At 42.1% G+C, this 27,855-nt stretch overlaps 2 protein-coding genes across 6 annotated transcripts in view; one reads left to right on the top strand and one right to left on the bottom strand.

Moving 5' to 3' along the window:
- Positions 1–22,649, bottom strand: part of PARD6B (par-6 family cell polarity regulator beta) — a 62,930-nt gene extending 40,281 nt beyond the window's left edge. For 2 of the 5 annotated variants that reach the window (XR_007380236.1, XR_007380235.1), the window contains exon 1: positions 1,989–2,141. Coding sequence is in view for 2 of the 5 variants with exons in the window: in XM_048963459.1 (XP_048819416.1) it covers positions 10,273–11,096; positions 18,195–18,417; positions 22,388–22,453 (1,113 nt within the window). In the remaining 3 variants the exon portion in view is untranslated. Of the gene's footprint in view, positions 1–1,988; positions 2,142–5,776; positions 11,097–18,194; positions 18,418–22,085; positions 22,267–22,387 lie in introns of those variants that run through there. The other 3 variants (XM_048963460.1, XM_048963459.1, XR_007380234.1) reach the window with 3 other exon arrangements.
- Positions 22,650–22,846: 197 nt separating this feature from the next.
- The window catches only part of RIPOR3 (RIPOR family member 3), a 54,927-nt gene continuing 49,918 nt past the window's right edge, over positions 22,847–27,855 (top strand). The window contains exon 1 of the mRNA XM_048963422.1: positions 22,847–22,867. The gene's annotated coding sequence lies outside the window, so the exon portion shown is untranslated. The remainder of the gene's footprint in view (positions 22,868–27,855) is intronic.

Below are 27,855 nucleotides of genomic sequence, written 5' to 3'. Positions count from 1 at the left end.
AAAACTGAAGATAGCTTTATTTTATGTAGTATATACTGTAACCGTAGTAAAATCCCTTTCTTACCACTTCCCTCAACACCTGTGTTCCTCAACTGCAAATTTCTCCTTCTATCTTCCAAGCCCTGGATAAGAGAAGCTTGTTTAACTCTTTAACACTACTTCCGTTTTGTCTCAACCTCATTAAAGCCCCCTGTGCAACCTTGGAATAATTTGTTTGCTTTGCCCCAGGACATACATATTTATTTCAAGATCGCTCCCTTGTACAAACATTTGGGTCTGGTGGTGTACACCATGCCCACAATAAACAAACAGTGTTGTAACTTATTCATTACAGAAGGGGGGATGAGAAAGAAAATTCATCATCAAATTTTCTCTACAAAGTTTTCCAAAAAGCGTTCCACTTCCACTCAGAACACTGAGCTGCTTTTGTTAGATCTCGAAGAGTTCTCCTACCATGTCATTAAGATGAAAAAGTAGGCATAGAAAACATTTAAAATATCCAAACCAGAGAACCACACTCCTCCTTATAACATTACAAACTCCATCAGGAAGGCACATTTCAGTATCGCTGGAAATTAACAGGCTCTTTGGTACAACATCCTCTTATACCAGCTTCAGAATACTGAAGAAACCCTACAAGGAAAAAACAGTCAGTGGGTAAAGGGAAAGAAAAACAGTGTCAGATGTATTTCAAGAGTAAACAGTCTTCTGTGCCAATTTACAGGATAGATTCAAGGCAGGACAACACACCACAGTCTTGAAAACCTTCAAGTAGCAAAATCTTCTCCTAGACTATGCAAATACTTTGTTTTTTATTCATTATTAGTTTCATTTGCGACAACTGTTCAGCAAAATTTAACTAAAGTAGGAATTATATGCTAGAGACAAATGTTATTGCTAATTGCATGATAATAAAAGCAAAACTAAGGCAGTGCTCTCTGTGGAAAAGATCTGAAAGTCCTTGCTGTGGTTTCAGCAACACTGTGCTACATCACAAAGCTGAGCTGGCAGTGCAAGGCCCAAGGGAACATTCCACAAAATCTGTAATTAATTCCTGAGTAGGAAAAATCCCTCAATTATATCACTGCTTTGAACAAGCTACCAAGATATGCAGTAATCCAGAAAGTCTGGTATTAAAACAAGTGTATAATTTCAGCTGAAGATGAATAAAAGCAACATAATGACTTGCAAGTAGCAAAGAGTACAAGTTGTTCCTGTATTCCTTGTAAGAACCAACAGCCTTAACACGTCAGTTACAAAAATACACAATCTGCCATGCAACACTACATGGGAAACCTGGTTTTGTTAACTGGAGCCTTCTTTGTTTCTTATTTAACATCACTTTGAGTGGCACTCGGCGATACCAATAGAACCCAAACAGCTGACACGACGCTGCAATGAAACTTCTTCCCTAAGTAGTTCACTTTGCAATGTCATCTTAACCAAGCTTGAAAATTCATTTTTCTGACTGTCAATAGCTTTAGCAGTGCTTGTTTCTGCACACCAGAGATGCAGAGATGACTGACTGAGAGGCTCTGAATCCAGACGCAAGACAAAGGCTGTCGCTGGTTTAACCAGACAGAAAGGAGGCAGGTACCGAGGACTGCGTCACAGCACCTCCCCGAGCACACCGCGCACAGCAACACAGCGCGCTTCCGAGCTTCAGATGTGTGAAAGAAGTCCGATTTATTGCCGGCCCGCGTCGCCCGCAGGCCGAAGGGAGAGGAGCCGCCGCGCCGCACCCCGCACCGGGGCCAAACCGCCCCGGGCATCGCCTCACCGCACCGCGCCGTCACCGGAGCGGCAGCCGCGTTCACGAACCGGCAAATAAACAGACAAGCCAGAGGGCACGCGAACGCTCCGCCACCCTCAGATCCGAACCAGAAAAGCGCGGCGAGCGAGCGGGGCAGAGCCGGGAGGGCAGAGCCTCCGCTCCGTGTCTGGAGGCCCGCCGTCACGCCGGGTCCCCCGGGGCGCTCAGGACTTACCTCCCACCTCCCCGCACTGCGGGCCGACCGCCCGGCCTAAATCTCCGCGGCCGCCGCCGTCGCTCCCGCGCGGCGCCCCAACCGTTCCTCCGGCAGCAGCATCGGTCCGCCGGCAGCCGCTCGCCGGCCGACTTGAAGGCAGCCCCCGCTCCGCCTCCACCCGCCGCTCCGCTCCGCCCCGCCCCCTGCAGCCCCCACGGCCGCCCTGAGCGGGACGCGCGCGCCACGCGGCGGCCGGGAACGGCACGTGCTGCGGGACGGGGCCGCGCTCCGGGCCGCTCCGTACGGCGGGGCTCGTCCTCGCAGCCCGACGCCGAACAGCCCGCATTTGGGACGCAGCACGTCGCCGAGCAGCGCTCTGGAGGATGGAGGATCTCGGTAGCGCTCCCAACGGAAACGACAAGAACCAGCTGTTCTCAGCGCGTTGGCTGTTACACTCCGCGCAGTCATTGGGAGCGGCCGGATCGCTCATAGCGACCTTGGGAGCGGGTCGCACAGCGGAGAGCGGCACCGAGAAACGCTCGTGGCCGCACGAGGTCGGAGTCGCACCGCGGGCGCCGCACGGCCCCGTCAGCCCGAGGCGTCGCAGCGGAACAGTCCCGCCTGCAGGCAGGGGACCGGCAGCGTGGGAATAAAGAAGGATAAGACGTCATCCACCGCCTACCCTGGAGCGTTATTCACAGTGCAGTTATTAGAAACACCATAGAAACTAATTTTGAGTGCTTGCAGAGGAGAAGACTACAACAGGACCACACTGTCCTGCAAAGCTTCCCTGGGCTTGGAATAAGATGAAGTTACCACCGAATAACGGCAAACTCCAAACCTGGTCTAGCATTCCCAAGGAAACGCTCAATTTATAGTGCGTGGTTTGCCCCGAGCCAGGCCTGAGGCAGCACCTGGAGCAACAACAGCAGGAGCAAAAAGCCTGCAGCTTCTCTCCCCAGCAATCTGAACAACCTGAGATCCAAGCACCGCCTGCACCATGCTGGTAACTGCACCAGGCAGAACCTCATGATACAGCAGTGACAAGAAAGCTCTTACCTGAAAAATCATATGGTATTTGCAGAAATGAGCTGCTGTAGAGAAAACACACTGCACCTCTGGGCCTGAGACTCCAGGCACGTGCTTTGTTTCAGTTGCAAACCCTCCAGCTCAGGGCAGAGCTCTTGCTAGGTATTTGCACTCCAAAGGTTTGCTTTAAAGAAAAGAGCAAAGGGAACAAACATCTATGACTACCGTGCATAGTTCTGTTCTCTGCTCAACCATTGCTGCTGTACACCCCAATGGTTTCTACCTTGTGTGCCTGAAAGGTGCGTGAGGTTACACATCAGTGAGATTTGGAAAGCATGCTCGGGAAGCATGAAGTCCAGATCCCCATGAAACATTTCTGACCTCCGTTGTGTATCACAGATGAACTGTTTTGAAACTAAGTTACATGAGAGAGGAGGAAGTGTGTGAAGGGGTATGTTCAGAATGAACAGCACCTGAAATATTTCTGAAAGACAATTAATGGAATTTCAACACCTAATTGTGTGCCCAGATCATGTTTTGCAAGTCAGTTTTAGACCGGTTGTTTTTAAGTTTGCAAAAATACATCTTTTTCTCATTTCACAGCACGGGATAAAAAAGGGCAGGCTTAATAACAAGGCTTTTACAGGACTTAAGCTCCTAAGATTTATAGTTTTTAACCTCTAAATTCCATTTATGTAACCTCACATAGCACTCAAAGTCACAGAAATCTCTTTATATATTCGGCATGAGACTTTAAAATTTTCTGCTTCCTCCAGAAGATGAACCCTACTTTTTAAAAACAAACAAACTGGGTCTGCAGTATTTAGAATAATAGCAAATAACTTGAAAAAAAGTTAAACAAAACTTGAAACCCTTGGAAGAAAATGCGGTGTCTCGCAACAGGAGGTAGCACAGTTACAGTCATGATTCTAAAGAGACAAGCAAGGCTTGCAAACAGAGACAGTATCTCATTAGACTAATTGGTACAACTTAATACAATAAACAAATTTTGGCTTTTGGAAAGTTCAATATTCCTCTGTATCGTGCTGGGACACTTGCATCCTTTGTTAGTGCATCTCCTGTTGTTTAATCTTCTCTCCATTTTGTCTCTTACAGCTGTGAAAAACAAGGCACTTACTTGAAGAGTTTGTCCAGGCACGCCAGATACACATCAGATTTGTACAAAAACCACCTTATTGGTGTGGTTCAGACAAGCATGAACCTCTGAATGGGATGATTTTCTTATCCTCTGTAGCGCCTTTCACACCATCTGTCCCCCAAACTCTGTTCTTCATTTCTGAGCATTGCCAACATGTGCAAAAAAAAAAAAAAAAACAAAAACAAAAAAAAACAACAACAACAAAAAAAACCACCAACCCACCACCAAAAACATTATGAATGACAAGGTGCTTGAAGAAGGCATTCAGAAGCATCGTTGAACCAGAGAAAAACCATATTCTCCTCTGGAGAGCAAACAGAGGCACAACATCACAGAGCCCAATACAAACCTTCCCCTCTGATGAAATGCAAGGTATCTCCTTGGGTAATAAAGTACTAGTTCAGGTAGAAAGGAATGTTAATTCGGAGGACAGGAAACTGTACCTTACTAGCAACATCTCCAAATAGCTTCAACATGAAGGGCTGGTAAAATAGCACAGCACTTCCTCAAACTTGATTTGTGACTCATGTTTCTAAACCACTTAAAAAAATAAACACACTACATAAAGTCATCAGAGAGGAATCTGTCTCCTGTTTGAGAGGGAAAGTACACAGCTGATCTATCATCGCTGCATAAGCAGTCTGAATTCTTTAATCTTGGCTACAATCTCACTTCTCCAAGAACCAGCCGTACCACTTCTTGCTTCCACAGCATCCAAGAGCAACACTGCTAACATGCAGTGCATATTTTCCTTCAAGCGAGTACTGGAAGCGTCTATGAAGCTACTTTGAGGCTGCTGATCTCCCTTCTTCAGGACCGCACACAGCCCTCAGGATCAGCAGAACTAACCCAGGCAAACCTAGATTAGAGGAGTGCCACAGCTAATTTCTAGGTAAAAAGAAAACTGCACATGGGGTCTTTAGCACTGATTTCAGTCTTTTTCCTTCTGTTACACCACGTGTCTCAATGTGTTCCTTTTGAAAATTCAGACAAGTCTCTGCAAACAATCAATTCTGAGCTGCGTTGGAAATGATCCTGAGAATTCAGTACAATGAGTTGAGATAAAAACCTCATCTTCTGTGTAAGGGAAGAAACTTAATGCCATTCACAGGTAAAATATTTGCACCCATAAGGTCACAAAATATTGCAAATATTTAACTGACAGTGTCTGACTCCTTTCACTTTTTGCTTCTATACAAGCTGGTCTCTGCAGCAGTGTTGTACTTACTCCCACTTTGAGGCTCTTTTGTGAGAGATGCTGACATTTTTTCCTCAGTTGAATTGCACAGGCAAGCGTGGGGAGATCCTTCTCCATTTTTATTCTCTTCTCATACAGAAAGCAAAGTGTATCTAAATGCCTGATCACACACAGAGCAAGGACAGTTGTGAGCAGCTAACAGCTGTCACAAAAAGCAATCTTTGGGTCTTCCTGCAGGCCTTAAATTCTTTCCAGTAGTATTTTTCCTCAAATATTTTTCTCCCCATATTATGTGGTATTTAACAGTTGCATTTCTTCCTCAAGGAGGCAGCAGCAGCAGGGAAAGTTAGTCTTTCATTTACAATTAGCCTCTTAATTTAGGAAAGCAACATGGAGAGACTAGTAATCTGTAGAAATGGTGTTGCGTTTCAGTCTTGTTCTTTATTCGTCTCTGACTAATTTCTGAACTGTGCCCTCACTTCAGATTCACCCTGGGTCTGTATTAGCATTATTCCAGCTTAAAAACCCTATTAACCTTTCAGATTTTGCTCTTTTTATTGTTTTTAAAGCATTCAATTCATTCAGAATATCTGATCCTTAAATTTCAACAGCAATACTAGGAATTAACATGTTCCCACAACAATTCACATTTTACAGAAAAGCCAGTAACTCAGAAACGTTTCAGAGCTTTATACATTTGGATAGAAGATTAAGTTACAAAAACACTACGTCTGAATTTCCACACAGTATGAAGGAAGGTGCAGCACAGAAGTTCTATGGCTTGCCCTGAGAACAGCAGCTGCAAAAGAACCTAAAGAAACTCAAATCTTCTGCCACCAGGTAAATTTTTTCAAGGGCTGCCAACGCATTTGATAAGAAAGAAAACATTTGTAAGGGGACCAGGTACAAGTTAAAAACATTAATACAGTTGTAAGAAATACTTACATTAAAGGAAAACCACCAAATCGCCAGCAGCATTTGGCAGTGATGACAGATGAGACAACCATCTCCCCGACTCACGTCCTGCACTTTACCATAAGTAGTCTTCAGGCAAGTGATACAAATGCAAAACTCATTATTAGCAGCTACCATAGGAATCATAGCATGAGCACATCACAGGTCAGTCAACAGCACCGAAGGACAAGTAAAGATTTGCTTCAGAGAAAGGAGCAGAAGAAGCAAACATTAAGCTAACGTGAAAATAGCCCACAGGTGCCCAAGAGGAAACAGAAACCCATCTACAGTCACACTTCAGAATCAGCAAACATTGCATTCTTCCTCATTTTTACATGTCTAAAAGTAATTAAGAAAAAAACCCATTTTATTTCTATATCCATTTATTATTCCAGTCTGTAAAAATATAAGACTAATATACAGCTACAGCTAGCTAGATTCATAAAATCAATCTTCATTCAGTGAGCTAACAATGTACATTATACATTGAAGTTGTAAGAAAAATACTGATATTCGACATTTTAAACAAGTTCATTGATGTAAAAATCACATTTCAAGTAGAATTTAATTAGAAAATACATAATATTCACAAAAATACACATGTTAAAGACAGGTTGTGAGAACATTGCCCTAAATTTAATTCAGCTGTGGAAAAAACATATGATTCACAGTTAGGCTTGACTTACCCAGTACCAGAGCAGAACTTCAAAGTAAATGCATCTTAATTCTACGAAGAATTTGCTTGTTTCCCAGTAAGGTGCACTTATCTCCCATCTGCAGTGAAGGACTTCCCCCATGCAGGTATACAATACATAACGCTACTCAAGAGAACTTCAGTTTTCTGCTCCATTTTTAAGTAATTTGGATATTTATAAATTAGTTTATAAAATCTGGGTTGAAAATACAGTTTACATATGCAGGATACTTAATACACAAAGATTACATTAATAGCAGCTTAATTTTGTCAATCATGCGTAGCAACCTCACTATCACTTCTGAATTTCTTTTAGCTAAAGATAAAAATCTGTATGAAACAGTCAAGCCTTTAAGCACTTTCTTCCAAGGAGAAAATTATAAAGATGTTAAAAATTTAGGAGGTAGTAAACGAAAGGCTAACGATATCAGCATATTTTAAAAACCCTATACTGAGCCTTAGTACCATTTATATATAAAGTTTAGCCGTTCATAATCAACCACTGATCATCCTGAAGTAATAATTTAAAAACAGTTGATAATTAAGAGTGTATATATCAGTAAAATGCGGAAGAACTTTAGAAACTTCATGGTCACTGCAGCATTTAGCAATTACATGCGGTGCAGCTCGTCCCTGTAACCATAAATACAACTAAAATCAGTTTTCAGTATGTATACTTAGTGTTTTGTTTTAACCAAATCCCAAATGCACAGTTTTGCTGTGTGTGTAATCAAGTTCCTGTAAAACAGAACATCACTCATCAAGTGTATTCTCTCACATATTCAGATCAATTAGATTACAGAATTGCAGAAAAGGTCCTACGGGATGAATTCCCATGCAATTTATAGTGGGACCCTAGTTAGTGCCTACAAATCCTTCGTACCAGCATACACATCCAATATATCCATGCGTCTGTTATAGTACAAATTGGGTAACACAGAGTTTGGCAGCACTCTAACTTTGGGCGTTTGTACTTCAGCAATAAGTTACCGTGTAACATTCCGTAATTATCATTCTCAGAATCAACCCTCCTGCCTAACTTAATAGCTCATCATGCACCCATGCTGCAAAATGCCAGTGCACCACAGCAGACCCACAGCGCATATCCTCCAAATGAGAGCATCACACCTGCATTCAGTATGCTACCACTTCATCTTCTGTGTCTGTGGACCTCATTCTTTTCTCATCCAAGTGCCTTTGCTCCTTTAATTATTCACAATATATTCAAGTAAACAAAAGGCACAGAAGTGCAAACTAGCATAATAGATGACAGTCACCATCAGCTGATGACTTTATACAGGAAGGAAAGTCTTTAATAAAGGAAGAACATACTTTAAAGTAAACAATCTTCCTTTTGTAAAGGAAGTGTAGAGCAGCAGTCAGAAAAGGTGTTATTGAAGCTTACATATCGCAGAGTGAAGATTTTCCTCTAAGTAGATATAGTTGCTTCATATAATTAGCAAAAATAAGTAAAACACTTCAAAGCCCGGGAGATTTGAACTCCAATGTTAAGATTATTAATTTCAAATTCAAACGCATTAAAATTTAATGCCACTAATAACTGAAGCAATTTTGTTTATACTACATTCTTAGCCTCTGATACACTAGCCCTAATCCTTGTGCAGATGCCTTAACACCAAACTTCTAGATAGCCCCATATTAGTGAAGATACGAGAGGTAGATGTTTCCCCAGAGTAGACTGGGGGGAAAAAAAAAAAAAAAAAGTTTGTTTCCTTTCCTGTTTGTTCCATCTCTCCCCACAGGGCAGAAGAGGCTTCCAAGAATCTGGAAGCACAGTACAGAACTGGTCACATCCTATTGCTTTCTTACAGGTTGAGTCAGACTGCTGGACCCCTGTTGAGAAGCTCCATTCACCTTCCTCCCAACTTCATTAATTCCCATCTCACTTTCCTGCAAGGAGTAACATTCCCAAAATAGAGTCAGGTGGGGAACAGAGTGCCAGGTGGTAAAACAGAAGATCCGAAGAAGGAGGAAGTGCTAGAAGCCTTTCCCTGCCATTCTCCTAGGAAATTTGCTTGCTTGTGCTTTTGCAGTATCAGCACTTGTCATCTGTATTTTGCTTTATACATACAGCTCTGTAATATTTAAGACAGCCAGCCAGTGGTGCACAGGAAGATCAGCATTTACAGTTTAATTCATTGGAATGAATCATTTTAATATCATACTGCTCAAACAAATTCTATTGAAATCTCATCCTGATTTCAAACTGTTTTCTAAGTACAGGGATTTAAGTCAATCTAAGCTGCTTTAAATGTGTAGGTGTGAAGAAAGTAATTTTTCACATCATTTAGACTCATAACAACAAGCTTCTCTAGCAGAAATCATTGCAGCTTCTGCTAGGACTGCTTTTTGTTTTCTAAAACATGGATTATGTAATGTTACTTCCATAGCATTAAGTTTACATTTGATTTCTTTACTATTCACTGAGATTAGCAACTAAATTTGATGATGTCCTAAACATTGCAAACTAAAATGAGAAGAGGTCTGAGATACAGAAGTGTTAAAAATTTCACATTTGGGTTTAAAAATCATAGTGTAGTTGAAAGTAAATGAACCTCATGATATAAGGCAAATTAAAAACAATATAGATGCATGACTAACGAGCCTGTGGTTACATACCCACAACAGGACAGTCAGCCTCAGAAGGCCCTATCTAACTGAGGATAATCTGCTGAACTCCTCACATACTGCTGTTGCTCAATGACTCAGGAACCTCACCAACCAGGAGTGCCTCTCTCCCAGCCCATCTCCTGCTTATTTTTGTTTTCTCATACGCAGAGCCACACAGACAGCTCTATCAGCAAAACAGCAGTCCAGAAGAGGAATTGACCGACTAAAGCATCTCCATGGTATATAAGCAGCACTTCAGTTGAACGTGAAACCACAGCACATTAGATAATCAACCTCAGACACTAATGGAAATTCAATTCCATAGAACCAATAGTATTTGCACAGAAAAAACAAAAGTACTGTTAAGAGAAAGCTCACAGCCATCTCTTAGCTATCCTTCACTTTCAATTTAAATTTTAGTCAGTTATCAACTATTTTTTTAATATTTGTGAAGTATTTACATGGAAGTGCAGAGTCAGTCCACTTACATCATTGTGAATTTCTTACATTTACTATCTCTTCCTCCTTTTAAGCAAATTGCAGTGCACAGTAGATGGAGAGGTATAAAACATCATATATTATGCCAAATCAAAAGTGTACAGCATCCTTGCTCAGTACAGAGTACACCAATGTAATTTCATAGTGTTATTATTGTTCCGTCTTCTTCTAATGACTTGTGATCTGGGTTCTGTACTTCATATTCCATGCTAATGTTGCATGCTGAGTGACTCAAGCTCACCTCACTGGAAGGAAGGAAGCCATTTTGTGTTGGCTCATGGAGCAGGTGAATCTGCGTCAATGATTCTAGGCTGGTAGGTGCAGCTTTAGGAATTTGCTGTGGCTCACCGCTATCTTCAATGATGATGTCCTCCTCATCGCTCTCTTCTTCTCCTTGCAAGAAATTTGCTAAAATATTTGGCGTGCTGCTTGGAAGACTAGACTCAGTAGACTGACCAGAGCTGCCAGAATTCCGACTGTTCCTCACAACATTATTTCTCTGGTTTGCTGGTCTGACTGTAATGATCAGGTTACGGCTGTTTGCAATCATCATGTCTGTAACTTGATCAAGGCTTTTCCCTGAAACTTCTATGCCATTCACCTCCAGTACTTCATCATTGACAGCCAGTAAGCCTGTGCTTTGAGCCAGGCCCCCAGGGACAAGCCTGGATATGAAAATCCCTGGAACTTTTTCTAATCCATGTGGCGTCACTCTGACACTAGAGCCATCCCGTATATAGAATCCAAGGGGTTTGTCAGTTCCATACTTGTAAAGTCGTACCCTGCGATGGGTTTCTGGAAGAATATCTACATCTATAATAGAAGACACTGGTCTGAAGTCTTGTGGCATGCTAATGACAACGTGTGGTTTCTTCTTGTGATTATCTGGACGTAACACATTTGTTAAGACGTTTTTCTTCCTTGCCATAGTATCGGTACCAAAGGCACTGTAGTCTGCATCTTCTGTAAGACATAGCACACTGATGATTAGGTCACTTTATATGTAGGCCATATAGCACCGCTGTCATGTTTTAGGTTAGCAGAATGAACAATCTAGTCTAGAAGGTTGCTGGTTTGCTACAGTAGAAACATTCTATACTTGAGACAAGAGCTCTGATGCTATGCAATTTATCAAGGCTTGCAAGGTTACCAAAGGAAAGAACAGTTAAAAAAAAAATTAAAGCAAGTTAACAGAGCAAAGAAAAAGAACCAGCTGCATGAGAAAGGTCAGAAATGGAAAGGACGAGCACATTCCTAGAAACATCTTAATTTTATTCAGAGTAACTCCATTTGTTAGTTTTCTCTCCTTAAGTTTCAGATCATAGGAAAAGAATGAAAAAGGGAAAGCAGCCAGAGTACCCATTATTGCCCAGTTCCTGGAAGCGATCCAAGTGACCTGGATTCAAACTCCAGAAACATTATTGCATTCTGCACTCTTCTCCCCACCCCCATGCAATGTAGGTAAAACAACTGCGGAACAGAAACAAAGAGACATTGCACACACACACACTTCTAGCAACATCGTATGTACAAGCAATGCTGCAGTTGCCACTGTTTGATAGGAAAGTGCACAAATGACTTTATAAAAAAAGAGGAATCTGAACCATACAAATATTACTGATGGAAAGAACTTCAGCAGAAGCAACTCTTTTTTGTCCAAAAAAAACACCCATTTTCCAAAGGAAGCTTCCATTTTAAGTATACTCTAACTCCAAAAATGTTGAACCGAGTTTGAAAGGGTCTTTCAATCAGCTGTTCTTCAGCAGGAAAGACTAACTGAAATTATTAGATCTAGCATCAAGCAAGGAGGCTTTAGAAAAAGAATAAGATCTGTTCATCAAATGTCTAAGAGAGTCAAGTCAGGTTCTGACAAAAGGTGGCTTGATTTAAAAAACACTCAAGATAAAAGCCACCTCCCCAAACAAAGCATGTAACAAATGGACTTTACTGCAGAACACTTCTGCAAATGCAAGCTTAACACTTTGTGTAAAATCTATTTTGAGATATCTCACTGAGATCAGCCATTAATAATCCTGTACTCCGTAGCTGAGAACTAACATGCTGAGTTCTCAGACAACACGAAGCAGTTCTTTTAATCTTTTCATTAAATTTATCAAAGTACGAGTAGATGCTTTGCTTTTATCTACTGACAAACCAAACCAATTTCAAGCTAAATACGTGGTCACTACATTGTGAGGATTTCTGTAATTCAATGAGTTGTAGAATCACAAGGTTGGAAACGACCTATGAGATCATCCAGTCCAACTGTCTCCTCATCACCATTGCCACCACTAGCACTAAACCACATCATGCAGCATGTCATCCAGACGCCTCTTGAACACTGCCAAGGGCAGCTACTCCACCACCTCCCTGGGCAGCCATTCCAGTGCCTGACCACCCTCTGAGAGAAAAAGTTACTAAACCTCCTCTGGTACAACTTGTGGGCATCTCCCTGGGTTCTGTTCGTTGCCTGGGAGAAGAGGTCAAACCCCTCCTCCTCATCACAACCCCCTTCAGGAAGTTGTAAAGTGCAGTGAGGTCTCCCCTGATCCTCTTCTTCTCCACACTGAACAATCCCAGCTCCCTCAGCCGCTCCTCATAAAACTTGTGCTCCAGACCCCTCACCAGTTTCGTTGCCCTTCTCTGGACACGTTCCAGGGCCTCAGTCTCTTTCTTGTAGTGAGGAGCCCAAAACTGAACACAGTACTCGAGGTGCGGCCTCACCAGAGCCGAGTACAGGGGATGATCACCTCCCTGCTCCTGCTGGCCACACTGTTTCTAATGCAGGCCAGGATGCCATTGGCCCTCTTGGCCACCTGGGCACACTGTTGGCTCATGTTCAGCCGAGCATCAACCAACACCCCCAGGTCCCTTTCCTCTTCACAGTCATCCAACCACTCATCCCCAAGCCTGTAGCGCTGCATGGGGTTGTTGTGGCCAAAGTGCAGAACCCGACACTTGGCCTTGTTGAACCTCAATAATAATAGTTTAATAGTTAATAATTGTATAATAGTAGTAACAATAGTTGTAATAGTTTCACTTTTTTTTTTTTTTTTAATTTGGAACTACCACTGCTTATGGAACAAGGGCAATTGTGAAATAAATTAGACAGAAGGGTTTTGCTTTACATGCCTTCACATTTAAATACAGAGTAATCCATAATGGAAGCAAGGAAGCAATAGTACAGACTTTAATACAAAAAACAGGTAACAGTGACCTGAATATTAGAATCCAATAAGAATGCTAATGAGTGCAAAGTTTATTTTTCACATCATGAGTTTTCCCTTTCCCTACCAGCAGCTGGCATGGAACTCAGTTATCTCTCAAAAACTTCAGTACGGTTTGTGCCCAAGTACTACAGATTTTTAATACTCTAGAACTCTGATTTTAAGGCAGCAGAATCAGTGAAAAACACTCAAAGACCAGAGCAATATTGCATGGACAAGACATGTCCTTAAGTCAGTTTACCTTGTTCCAAAAACTTCCATTTTGGTTTGCATTTACAAGACAGATTTCTGGGCGTTTAATATAACATTGCTCCAAAATATATATATTTTTGGGGGTGGAAGTTTTCCATAAAGCTAGTTACCAAGTTGAATGTATTTTGACTAATTAGTTCCATGTTATTCAGACCTTCAGCCATATATTCATATATTTAGAGTAAGCTCTCCTTAAGAAAAAAAAAGGGAAGATTGTAGACACAAAACAGTCTGGCCTGAAGTGCAGAATGCTGATGGAAGCAGTCGTACACAGGTACTAACTTACACCAGAACAAGCGAAGCACTGGGTTTCCACTGGGGTTTAGTGCAGGAAGTGGTTTGGAAATTGTACACAGGAAAACTGTATCAAAACAGGTAGGTATTCATCTTCTTATTAGCCCTGTTCTGTTCATATGAAGTATTGCAACGTTAAGGGTATTCAGTTCTGGTGGATTTCCTCCATGAATCTCAAGTCCACAAATTCAGATTCTTGTCAAAGATTCAGATGCAGTATGTAGTAATTTTTACATCTGATATGATAGAATGTATGTCGTATCTGAGCTCCCAGCTGCCTCCAGCTGGCCAGTAAAACAGCTCCTTCACAGAAGGCCCTAGCACAGTCCCTCTCCTGCTACAGCCATGTCTTCCGTGCCGGATGGTAGACCTGGAACGCACCAGTCATACAAACAGGCGTTGAATACATCCCAGAAGAATTACTGGATCTCACAGATGATCCCACTTAGTTTCTGTGCTCCTTACCCAATAGTTTGCTCTAAAACTTGTCACACAGCTTCTCGCAGCTTTCTTCACTAGCCAGGAACACACAAAAGTAACCATCAGCCAAAGTGGCCTACCACTTCTGTCCAAACCAAATTTCTCATACTCGTGAAACAAAGAGTAGTAGCAGAAGGACTAGCTTTGAAAGAAATACATGAATTCATCAGTGTGGACTAACGGAGAATCAGAAGTGCTTTTTAGACAAACTAATAGAAGAATATTTACTGGAATAGATATGACCTTCAGAAGTCTTTTGCAAAACAAATACCATTAGAATTCTTAACACTGAGCTGGCACTTCTGCTTTTAGAAATACATTTCAAGTCACATGATACTCCAATCAAAGAGTACCAAAATTACAAGTTACAAGTCAAAATATCTAAGCAGAGGCTTTGATTTTTGTACCACAGCTAGTCTTAAAAGCCTAACTATGCAAAACTAGTACAAACCTTGTGAAATACAGTTGAAGTTACATAATCTGTGGGGGAAAAAACAACAATGAAAGGTCAATGAAGAAAACTCATCTCTCCATATCTCATCCAAACAGCGTGACTGTTTAGAAAGTTTGTTCAGCAGTGGAGAAGTTAAAGCAATACTCTCGAGTACAAAGGCATCTTTGTTCTGGCACCTTGCTAATCAGATTAAAGCTACAGAGAAAGATATTTTGGCATAAAGCCAAAGGGCAAGGTATTAATTCCAGATAACGTTAAGGAGAACGGCCCCATAGCATTGAAGTGATTTGTTTCTTAGCAGTTTCAAACCCAAGGTGGCACCAATCTGTACGTACTTATGCAGCAAATTTTAAACTGCCTGCAAGTGTCAAATCTGGTTTCAATTCAATATTGTTCAAGACATTCACAGTGTTTTCCTGATCTACTGGCAAACCAGTGTAATTCACAAAGAGTAATTTAACAATTGCACAAACACCAAATCATGATTATATTGGAATAAGAATGCAACTTACCATTTTCAAATAAGGCCCAATAAATCATCTCTCTTAACTAGGCCCAAGTTATAACAAGCTCGTATTTGTCTTAGAAAGAGGACACAGACAGAAGGAATCTTCTCCAGAAAGTTGTCTTTAAAAATTTGTTTTTCATGGAAAAAGAAAAAGTCCACCTCAAGAAATAGGAGTGAATTAAGAATCTACTTTTTATTCTATAAAGCCACGTGCCAGGCATGATGTGTAAGAATAGGAAATTACAATATACAACTCTAAGTAATTTTCATGGGTGCTAAATTGAAATCATCATCTAACTTCTTGTACCCAAAAACAAACCCTCCATACCAAATTGCCCTTCAGTGTCTGTGGGAACCATCTCCCCCTCCATGTTCATATTCACAGTAAGAGTTTTCTCACAGACAGAGCGACTCCCGTACATCTGGATGTAATCATGAAACAGCAGTTCAGCGTTTAAGTTCCAGATGTCAGCAGTACCTGTTAATCTCTTAATCTCCAAGATGAAATTCCAACAGGCAACTTTTCTACAAACTGATAGCCATAACTTGTGCTATAAGCAAGTTCTAATTTAGACTTAATGCTGAAACAAGTGTTACAGAAGTACTAGTTGTAGTTAGAAAAACCTGAGAGGATGAATACTTCCATTTCATTAAAGGATATCCAGGTTTTTTACCCCATCAAGCAGTAAACGTAAGTCTTTTGGATGCACAACTTCCCAGTTTCCATAAATTAAGAATCAAAAGTGAACATAAAACAGAAGCATGCTTACTCTGACATGCCAAAATTCCTTAAGTTAGACCTGCATCATCACCACCGTCACTTACTGCTGACATTACGAAAGAATACTGCTGCTCTCCTTTCAACCACCTTAAAGCCTTCCTTGGATACAGGGTCAGAATTATTTACATTTGATTTTATTGTAGTTCACTCATATCTTACACCAGCTTTCAAAAATCTTTAGATCAGCAAAAGAACATAATAAAGTTTTCTCTTTTAAAACAATACAAACTCCCTCCTTTGTGCTGCCATTCCAAGTCAGCAATAACTTTTTGCCAAAGATCTTAAGTTCCCAACTATTATTGTTGGGTAAACAAGGAAAGAAAGTTTTGTTTTAAGAATTTCAAAAAGATTTTTTCAGCAAAATATTTAGGCAATTCAGCAGAGTTTAGAGAAGCCACAACAAACCTTACAGGAAGAAAGTTAACTTGAATTATTTATCATTAATTATAGTTTCATAGCAGAACCTAGATGCCAATCTAGGTTCCTTATTAGCTAAAACTCCACAGCCAGAAGGCTATATAGTTCCATTTGACAGGGACTATTTTCTACACAGCTTTTTCTGACAATCAGTTCTTGGCACTAGAAACTTAACTGGGTTAATCTTATTTCTGGTTGTGCATTACTATCGATTCCATTCTCGATTCCTTGCACCAGAAACGTAAAAGTAATCCATCCTACTTTCCGAAAGTATGAAGAACAAAGATTATAGATGTAACACTAGTAACAATTAGCATTAAGAATTTAACACCAGTAACAATTTAAAAACCATATGGTGTTAAATGTAACCCAATAATCCTAGTCTGACAAAGTGGCTTATCTGTCCCTGTCATATGGCTACTGTAGGAGATTAAATGGAATCATAGACCTTTTCCGCAGTGACATTCTGTTAACACTCCTCGTGTTCATCTCCTTGGCAATTCAGAAAAGAAAGCATACAGGCCTTACCACACTAAACTCCATACAAACAAAACAAATGCATTGTCACAAACAGCAGCTGGCAAGAAGCCACAGTTTCTGCATATTGTTTTTGTGTCAGATCATTTGTTGTGGACTTTATTACTTTGGAGTGAGAATGACAATAAAAGCTTCCGGTATAAAGCCCAAGTATTTCCTAGAGAAAATAAGCCTGTTGATAAGCAACAACTAGAAAAAGCACACATCTTCACAAAATAGCTGAGCAATAAATAGCGCGTTACTTAAAGACCACTTCACTGTTTGTCAATATAGAAACTGCACACTTGAATTCATATACACATACACCCCTGTATTTACGTAAGTAGAAAATCAGCAAGTTTAGAAGTTAGGTTTTCTTTGTTCTCTGAATTAAAACAGTCTCAAGTCACATCACTAGGACCCCACACTCCCCATCCTCCCATCCCCTTCAGATCTTTACACTGTGTATGTTCTTCCGGTCAAGAACACATGCAACTTCAAAACTGAATTCTGCTTCACAGATGAAGGCAAATACTAGAAAAAGACAACAGAACTTGGACCTAGAATACATGCTATTTTTAAAAGCCATCTGACAAAAAAAAAAAAAAAAAAAAAAAAATCAGCATTCACACTTGAAGCTTGCAGATTGAAATCAATGTCATTTTGAAAGCTCCACATTGTTTTTATCAGGAAAGTATTACAGAAGCAGCATATTAAAAGTTAGTCTCTATACTGACATGTAATTCTTTATGCAGTAGGATTCCTTTCCACCATGCAACAGCTTCTTCCCTTGTCCAATCAAAACAGGAATTTTAATTGAAATTCGTCCAACATATACAGACCATAAAACCCTAGAAATCCTGGGTTCTAAGTTCATTTTCATTGGAATGAAATCAGAAAGAAACATTTGCTATAGATTTAACTTGATTTTATCCAACCAAACTGAATACAACAAAAAGCATGAAGTATAAACAGGCTGCCTGAGGAAACTCCTGCAAGAGAGACGTGAATAAATGTGACCGTGTACAGTTGTGGAATTCAACACAATGAAATAGGGCATTCACTCCATTCATCACAGCGAGTAAACAGCGTAACTATAAAACAACTTATTACCCACATCAAGCACGCTTACCTTTTCTCTGAATGAAAATCCTGAGTAGGGGATTGGCGGTGGAAACTGCTTTATGATAGTTGTCATCATTATTTATAGGCAGCAGATCTCCATGAACATCTGTATATCCCACTAGAACATCAACGTTGGGTATCTTGTGCACATGCTGCAATAATCCATAGAACTCCTCAAACTTCCCAGGTTTGGACCTCTCCAAAGAAAACCGCCGAAATTCTGCTCCAAACTACAACAAAATATATCTTTATTAACGTGGAAACCTAACATACAACTCAAGCACAAAAATGTTCCGGATGTTTTACAATTAAGAGTGCACTAAGAACTACAAACAGCAATAGGGTGACAAATAAGAGCCAGAATAATTGCAGATTCTCAGACACTTATGAGGTAAGCCATGCTCTGGGTAAGAGAACCGATGTTGGCAGCTCAAGATCAGGAAGGAGTACGACCAGCTCCTTTTGGCACGTGACTTCCTGCAATCTTTCAAACAAGTTTCAGAGCGGTTTAGAATGGCACGTATACATTAATATACAGCTATGGTTAACATATGCAAGATAGTACTCTATGTTCCTAGTTGTTCTGAACAGAAGTGAAAAGCCACCTCGACCCAATGGACATAAAGAATAGCCGGTGGCTTTCAGTACAAACTAAAAGCTCTCATGAGATGCTCTTGTATCAATTCTGCCTCTCTGGAAGAAGGAAATAAAAGGGAGCAGCCAGCTGCTCCACAAGAGCATTCGGAAGATTTGCCACTGCCATCAATAAATGAATCGTGATTGCACTGCCATTTAAAATCTAGCTGTATTCAAGGCTTAAAACAGACAAGGTTGAGAAGATACGAAATCCCCACACATTTAATCATCGTATCATACTTTCAGACGAAGCATTTGCACTTAGAGCAATCACACAAAAACCACAAAATAAAGGCCTAAGAAACAATCCAGCTCCCCATTCCACTCACACATCACTCCTTTAAATCACCTGCAACTTTTTAACAACTAATACCGACAATGCTTAAGTGGTAGCTGGTGAAAGACTAAACTGAGCACAAATTAAGAAGTAAATGCTTGGTATAGAATGGACAGGCAAATTCTGGCAAGCATAACTGGTCAGATTACGGTGTTCTGGGACTTGTCTGTGCTGGACAGAACAAGGAGTATTAGATAACAATTCCTCCAAACACTGCATCAGGCACACACAACATGGAAACAAGGATGCTAAAAGGAATGAAGAGATAATAACGACCAGGTTACTGAAAGATTCCATCTTGTAAAAGAATTAGAAGAGTGATAAGCTACTCACTACAAAATATAAAACAGACAGTTGGTGGCATTTTTGTCAATTCTGCCACTGACTGACAATGAACATCACTTTGAACTATTTCTTTATCTAGCATAATTTTAAGCAGAAAACAAGGGCAAGCAGAATGAAATACTGCCAGGAAGTTTAAGTCTCAGTATCACATACTCAGGTAAGTGTTACGCACAACAGATGGAAAGGTGCAAATTACCAGGCCTCAGAACAACCCTTACCTCACCGCTGATTAAAAGTTTTGGAGAATAAAGGCTTTAGAATTCTCACATACCAAGGCATGAAAATAAGGAGACAAGGACCCTATTGTTAGCACGTTAACACCATGCAGACTCAAAGGCACAGCAGAACAGCCTACACCCTCTAACACCTCATCTTCAAAGTTCTCAATGGAATTCTCTGCGGGTATTCTAGAAATGTTCTGATTTTAGTAATTTTAAGTCAGAAGAGATGATTCATATATGCTTACAAAGCAAACAACAGCCTGCAGGAGGAGCTTCTCACACGTCAGGAGCAGCGTGCTGAAGTGTGATGTCAGCGACGGAAGGTGACTCGCGTTCCTGCTGAACCTTGCTTCAGCTATTTCACGTATGAGCGCTACAGAAATTCTCCAAGCACTGTAACAATCTTCAGTTGTTTGGTTTTGAAAGACAACGTGGTTTGACCAATTAAGCAACAACGGGATTTAAAAGAACAGCACCAACAATCTTATTCCCAACTTGAAGCAAACATTGTGCAATTGCAGCAAGGATACAAATGATCTGATTTTTAAGCATGTGGTGTTAATTTTTTTCTCTCCATGATTTCCACAGGTGTTATTCTCTAACAAAGCTTGCCACATGCTCAATGCTACTATAAAGCTGATACGGTAGAAAAGCTACACAAATTCATGGTCTATTTCAATCTCATGTGATGTTTTCATTTGGTATCAAATGCTGCACCACATTCCACACCACACTAACAAAAGCTGGCAACTTTAATGAAGTACAAGAATGCAAAATCAGAAGTCTCATCTGGAAAAACACATCACAAGCTATGGCAGCATACAAGGAAGTCACCAGATATACCCACATAAGTAAGACTTGCTTATGAGAAGCATCTTTATGTCCTGTCTAACACTGCATGCTGCTGCTACGCTATTAATCTTCAGTAACAATAACAGAACATAAGCTCTAGCAACTGTATCTGTCTTATCAGTGTATTACATTTCACTCTGTACCCAAAAAAATAAAAAATAAAAATAAAATACTATTCCCTGTCATAATGGGCTGTGCAGGCATGGTTTTGTCTGTCAGGGCATGATTACTGATTTGGGCTACCTAAATACAGCACTGTACCCTGATGACAAGCCTTCAAAACTTACAGCACTACACAGGAACACTCCCCTCTACCTCCACACAGCTTCTCTCTCTCTTTTTCAGAGCTTCTTCTCTTCATAGAAGGAAGATGACTCCTCTGCTACATTAAATCTAGATACTTTAAAATAATGCATTAGCAACAAGTAGCTAGGCCTCAAAATCTTCATAATTCACTCTTAAGAGACAGTCACAATTCATGAGAACTTCTCTGTAGAATGCCAAAAGGAAGCATCACACAGCTGATCCCTCACTATACTTCTAATCAGGCGCAGCACACTACAGGGGAGGTTTGGACTGAGACAGAAAGTACTGTTTATAAACACATTATTCTGATTGCTTTCAATCCTACAAGTGCATAGATTAAAAAAACACTTCAGTGACTACAGTCACAGCTATACTTAACTAGCATTTGGAATCATGGCAGCCAAGTATTCCTGAGCATTCTGACTTTGCAATATGACAGTTAAGTTAAAAACACTTAAAAATAATAATAATAAGTATCATCCATGCAAGTTCCAAAAGCTAACCACATATTTTCTAGTAGAAGTTTTAGCACTCGTCACGCTAGTGTTTAAAAAAGGGAAAAAAAGGGATCACTAGGATTCCCAGCTCCTGGCTGCCTCACCTACCCTGCAAATAGATGCTTGGATTGCCGGAAACAACAGCGCACAAGCAGCAAACAGACTGTAGAGTAGCTTAGAAAAAAAAAGAGGCACAAAAGTACTTTTTTTTTAAAAAAAGAAAAAAATCAATGGAAGAAAACATATTCACGTAGAGACATGCTTGCAATTTGCCTAGACGATGGAAAAGGATTTTAACACATTTCTTTAGCAGCTTGACACCAGTTAAGATTTCACATCGAATGCATTTTGAAATTTACAATTGTAAACACAATTAACTGCAAAAGGACAAGCTAACGAAATAGTACGACCGTAAGCCAAATCAAAACCAAGATATGTTTCAGAACCCTGAAGTTCTCTGCCAGTAAGACTACGGCCAACCAGGAGAAAACAAGCGACAGCAACGGATGCAGAAATACCCGCGGGCTGCACGGAGCCTCGGGAAGCGCGGCGGCGTCGGGCGCTCAGCAAGGCGCGGAACGGAGAGAAGCGCGGCGCGATGGGGAGCGAGCGAGGACCGGGGTCCACCGCAAACGGCAACGGCGGGAGCCTGCTCCGCCACAGCGAAAGGAAGGAGGACAGCAACGCGCAGCCGTTAATCTCACCGTGTTTCCTTCCCAGCGTAGGTGAGGAACGCGCTTCGGAGCACAAAAACGAGCAGAACGCATCTTTAGACTCAGACGACCCCAAAGCTTCAACCGCCATCCCCGCCCGCCACACAGAAAGGCCCGGCTCCGCACCGCTCCTCCGCCCCTGCAGGCCGCGCCGCCACCCGACAGGTGTGCGTGAGTGTGACTGTGTGTGCGCGCGTCTGTGTGTGAGTCAGCAGCGGCTCCCGCCCTCCGTCACTCCGCCGCGACCGGGAGCCCTCGCAGGGCCGCGCCGGCCGCCCGCGCCTCGCACCCACCTTGCTCTTCACCTCCATGGTGCCGAGGCCCCGGCTGCCCGTGGCCCCGCGGTGAGGCCGGCTCATGCCGCCGGAGGCCCGGTGTCTCCTCTCTTTCCTCCACCCCGGGCGCCCGCGGGCAGAAGAGTGGGATCCTCGCGGCCCGAAGCCGGCCAGCCGACTGCCCGGGCAACCGCGGCCGCTCCGCCGACTGCGGCCGCCGCGACGCCTCCGCCCTCACGAAGGGGGCGGGGCCACGGCGGCTCCTGGCACCTGCCGCCCCGCCAGCCCGGCGGCCACCCGCGGGAGGGCGGGCTCAGCGCGCGGCTCCTGCACCGCGCATGCGCCGCCCGGCGGGGCCGCGCACCTGCCGCTCCCGCGCATGCGCGGTGGCCGCAGGCCGACGGGGCCGCGCACCTGCGGCGTTCGGCGGGATTCCAAGATGGAGGGCGGCGTCCCGCTGAGGGGGAGGAGGTGGAGGGGCCGCAACGCTATGAGGAAGTACGACGTTTTTTTTTTCTTTCAGTAGCGCGCAGGTGCCTCGGCAACCTTTGCTCTGGAATGGGCGGGTCTGATGTGCAAACACAGCGCTGTGGCGGACGGAGCCCCGCTCTCCGCCTGCCCTGCTGAGCTGCGCGCCTCACGGGGGCCGGGCGGTCAGGCCCCGTGTGCGATGTGCGGGCTGTGTCCGTATCGGGCTGCAGGCTCGACTTCTTCCTTTCTGGATGCTCTTGCAAAGTCCATCCTGTCCGTGGAATTGTTGGTGCACTTTTCAGTTTTAACCACCTTTAATAATCTGGTAATGCACCTGACGGCTTCTCTGTGACCTTGTTTACTGGCGTTATGCTGAGATAGCACTACTATTTTTGTGTAAATGTCCACCTAGTGACCTTGGCAGAAGTATCGGCAAACCTTAACGCGGAGACCGTGGTGCGCTTTAAAATCTGAAGAAAAAGGACTTTTCATTTAGGGAGTTTTATAGGTGTACTCAGAAAGAAAGTGTGTGGGCTGACATGTTTAAGTCTACAACCCTTTGAAATGTGTTGCTTCCTAACGTGTGAGCCTGATAGAGGAGATGGTAGTGTGTGCCGTCCTGAGGGAGCCTCGCAACTCCATGAGGTGAGGCGCTGAGCACCCGGTTGGGCATTAAGTCTCAGCCGGGAATCCGTAGGTAGAAATCCCTCCTGAATGGCTTTTAAGGCAGTGCCGTTTTGTGCAGTTGATATCACTGCTGTCATGCCAAAGGCAAAGAAATTGCAGGTATCTCTCAAGCCAAGCCAAGTTGTAATTAGTACAGAGGATATTGCTAAGTTTAGTTTGCTGTCAGACCGCCTCTAGGCTAATTCGCATCTTCCTATCCTTCTATCCAGTGTGTCTTGTTCTGTGCTGCAAAACAATGCGTGCAGAATTCAGTCCGTAAATTTAGGTAAAATCTGTGATCTTGTTGTAAATAGAAGACAGTGGATTACAGCTGTGTGAGCAAGACCTGGATAAAACCTTCCACATTGTCACATTGTAATTACAAAATCAGAAAATGTTTGGACTACTTTCCATTTTTGTTTTCTATGGCATGCTTTGCTTAAGGAGCTGTAGGAAAGCACAATGCCTTTTCCAGTTTTTTAAAGCAGTTGATATGCCATTTGCCTTGGAAGAAGAGCTTCCTGAAGATGATTTCTGCATATAGCTGATTTTATTGCTACAGATTTATGGAGTATCACCTAAGATAATGTTTTTTTTCTATCTTGCATTCCTAGAATGGTTGGAGTTCTGTGCAGTGGGTGTGGTAGCATACTTGAGGAGTCAGGTCAAATTCATTTCAAGTCTCTGGAACTGACCTAATAAAAAGTATTAATCACTGGCATGCTTTCATCACTAGGAGCTGACGTATGAGGAAAGAATGCAGTAAACAGCTTGATTTCAGATAAAGATGCAGTGAGAGGCCAGGAGTAGTACAAGTTTACAGAGCTATTTTAGTCACAGATTCTACAGAACCTGTGATTTGATCAAGACTATTCATGGTACGTTCAGTTTCAGCTTCTGTGAAGCTGAAAGACAGGTTGGGTTTTGTAACCTCTGGGTTGCTGGGAATGTTTTGTGAGGACTTTTGTTCCGTTTCTTTTCATCGGAAAATGAGATCACAAAGTCCATCTTAGAGTACAGTGAGATTCTGCTGTAATGCTTCTTTCCTATCTGAAGATTTTCCAATTCTAAGTGGAATGGTATTCCATGCAGCTCTCCTTGGAGATGAAAGATTGCTTCCAAGAATAAAGAACAGAAAATACCTGCCAATACATATTGACTGCTACTGAGGACCTGCAACATCTTTTATTGTATAACTTGAAGATTATGCAGTTTTTACATTTAACTAAAACTATTCTTTATTTGCATAAATCAGTGCTAGCTCAAAAGTGATCATCAGTTGGTGAGAGTAATTTGTTATTTTTACCATGGGAAGAGGAAAATAAAAAAGTAAAATAAAACTTTATTTAAAAATATTATATGTATAAAAAAAAAGGGATAATAAGGAATGAAGGATAGTAAGGAACATCGTACCACAAATTCTGCCTTTCTTTTTACACACAGAGTTTGTTTTTACAGGCTGCTTCTCCTTTTCTGGCTAGATCTGATTCATGTGCTTTCTGCACAGGTATCCATTAGTATGACCACTTCAAATTCTGTTTTTGCTCACGTTGCTAGCTGAAGAACTAATGCTATTTCACCTGCTGAGGATAGATGGGATAGACAACGGGAGCTCCCATTCAGCTTCAGTCTTCTTTCTGCTTTTCATTCTTAATGAAAAATCTGACTTGAAACTTTAGTATCAGACTTTTAATAGAGGATCTGTTGCAAATAATTCTGTAAGTATGCCCTTCGCAGTATATGGTCTGTAGAGTGTTTCTGTGACTTTTCTGTGGTTGGGGCTTCAGTTGTGGAAAAGTCTGACATTTTTTGAAAATACTTTCCTAGCAACCCACGAGTTAAATTAATTTGTACTCTCTGAGATTTCCAACTAAAATGATTAAAAAATTTTAAAGCTTTTTCCCCATTCATTTCACAATCCATTTCTATTTAATGACTCTGTGTTCCTTGGAAATTCTTCATTATTTAAACACACTAGCACTAATCAGCTGACATCTAACACTTGCATGTGTGTATGTATGGCTTAACAACCTAAAGACCAAAGTGGTTCAAAAGGAGTCATGCTGGTGCTGGATCTGCAGAGCCCATTAGATAACACCTTTAGATAACTACCTTTAAAAAAGGTATTTTTTAAGCAACACTTATTTACATTTCCAGTGCTTATTGAGAATTCCTGATGAAAAATTAGGAAAAAATATGATGGATCAAAGGAAATTGCTTGGAAATTTCTTTTAAATTTCACATTAGTAGAGTTTGGAATTTTAGTTTTGTCTTGTTCTTAGAGAGAGAATTAGATAAAGGGCTCTGCTTAATAAACTTCTTGGAATAGAGACTTTACTTTGAGCTTTTCTTAGAAGATTCTTACTGCTGTTTGTGGATCCTCTGCCCGTAGCTATAGCCTGGAATAAATGATGCTGTCAGTGCTATCTGTGAAACAGTAGGAATGTAACTTTTTGCTACAAAGGAATGATTTTATACAGAAAGGCCTGCAATAGCTCTTAAAATTGCTTGGCACTACCCACAGTATGCTTGGCAGAGCAAGTTATTAGGCTTTGTCTGCTGTTGAAATCCATTTCCATTATCAGGCTCCTGATATTTCCATCTTTTATCTGCTGAGCCCCTGTTGCTGAATGTCTTCCTTTGGAGCTGGGCTGGAGAGTGCTGCTTTGTGTCCTCGTGTCCTGCAGGGTTTGCTGTTCAGCACTCTGCGCTGCTGCTCTGGGTGCTATTCTGTCTTTAGTCAGTAATAAATCCCTTTTGTAGGGAAGTCCCTTGCTGGTGCTGTCCCAGATGCTCCTTTAGGTTCATAGAATTGTAGAATCGTCTGAATTGAAAAGGACCTTTGAAGCTGTAGGGACACCTACAGCTCAATCAGGTTGCTCAGAGCGTGGTCCAGCTTGGCCTTGAGTGTCTCTGGGGATGGAGCACCCACCCACACCTCTCTGTGCAGCCTCTTTCAGGATCTCGGCATGGAGCTCTTGTCGAGCTTCAGGCTCTTCTGGCTGCTTTCTGGTCCGCTCAGGACGAGTTTGCGCCCTCTGTGTGGAACCTGGGCAGAGTCAAAGGGCTTTGGCAGAGATGGTTGAAGAACTGAAGGCAGGATCTGTTATCTTTCAGCTGCTTGTCTGATTGTGAGAAAAAGTATTAATTTGGAAATGATATCTGCAGCCAATCGCAAGAAAGAATGACAGCACTTTATAAAACAATTCATTATTATTCATTATGATTGAATTATTAGTTAACGACCGAGTCGTGCAGGGCTGCTCGTGCCGGCGATGTCCAGCAGGGGGCGCGCGGGGCGCTGCCGCTCTGTGGCGCTGCCGCTCTGTGGCGCTGCCGCTCTGTGGCGCTGCCGCTCTGTGGCGCTGCCGCTCTGTGGCGCTGCCGCTCTGTGGCGCTGCCGCTCTGTGGCGCTGCCGCTCTGTGGCGCTGCCGCTCTGTGGCGCTGCCGCTCTGTGGCGCTGCCGCTCTGTGGCGCTGCTCGTTGGTTCTCACGTTTACTCCCGGTGCGTTCTGTACGCTCGTATCCTTGCCCGTGTTGGTAATTTGCACGGTTTACCTTGTAATGTTCTGATATTTCTTAGATTTATGGCTGAAATCATAAACCGAGGTTAGCAACATTTTGGGAAAATATTAAACAATTGTATTAAGACGATTCATTGTACTGTTGGCTCGCTCTCCTGAGCTTACTTTTTGCATCCATGCATGGACAAGTCAAACCCACCGTGCACCTACAGAGCCTACCCAGACAGCCATTTATACAATAATATTGTAGAACCATCACTGATTATTAACCGAATTGAACCGATGCAGTGATAATAGGTGAAAACAGAAAAGAGCAAGCCAAGGGGAGGAAAAGCAGTTCAGTTCTTCCATATGTCACATCTGGAAATACTGAAGCTGGGTGAGTTCAGCCTCTGTCCACTGTTGCTTCAGAACTCTGCTTCTGTTAGCTACTTGGGCATTCCCTCCTGATCTGTAACACCATGCGCTAAAATATTCCAGTGCAGGCAGAGAGATGCACAAAGAAGCAGAAATATTGTGCTCAGAACTCTGGAGGCATATAATTACAGATTAGTTTTACTATAGCACACCCAGAGGAGATTTCACTAAATATCCTTCATATAGGGATGATATCTAAAGTTTGTTGCGTTATAGTAGCAAAAGTGCATACTGAGTATATTGATAGATGATCTATTTCTCTGCAAATTACTTCATGTTCATAAGCATCCAAGTAGCATTTTAAAATTAAAAGATACAAAATGAAAAGAAGGTGGAGAGACAAGCAGTTAGCATGCATATTGCTTGCACTAAGAGCAGTAAGGAAGTGGATTGCTTTGTCCAGGGCA

The sequence above is a fragment of the Lagopus muta genome, chromosome 16 (genome assembly GCF_023343835.1).
Source record: "Lagopus muta isolate bLagMut1 chromosome 16, bLagMut1 primary, whole genome shotgun sequence".
Taxonomy (NCBI): domain Eukaryota; kingdom Metazoa; phylum Chordata; class Aves; order Galliformes; family Phasianidae; genus Lagopus; species Lagopus muta.
This window is presented reverse-complemented; position numbering and strand designations above follow the sequence as displayed.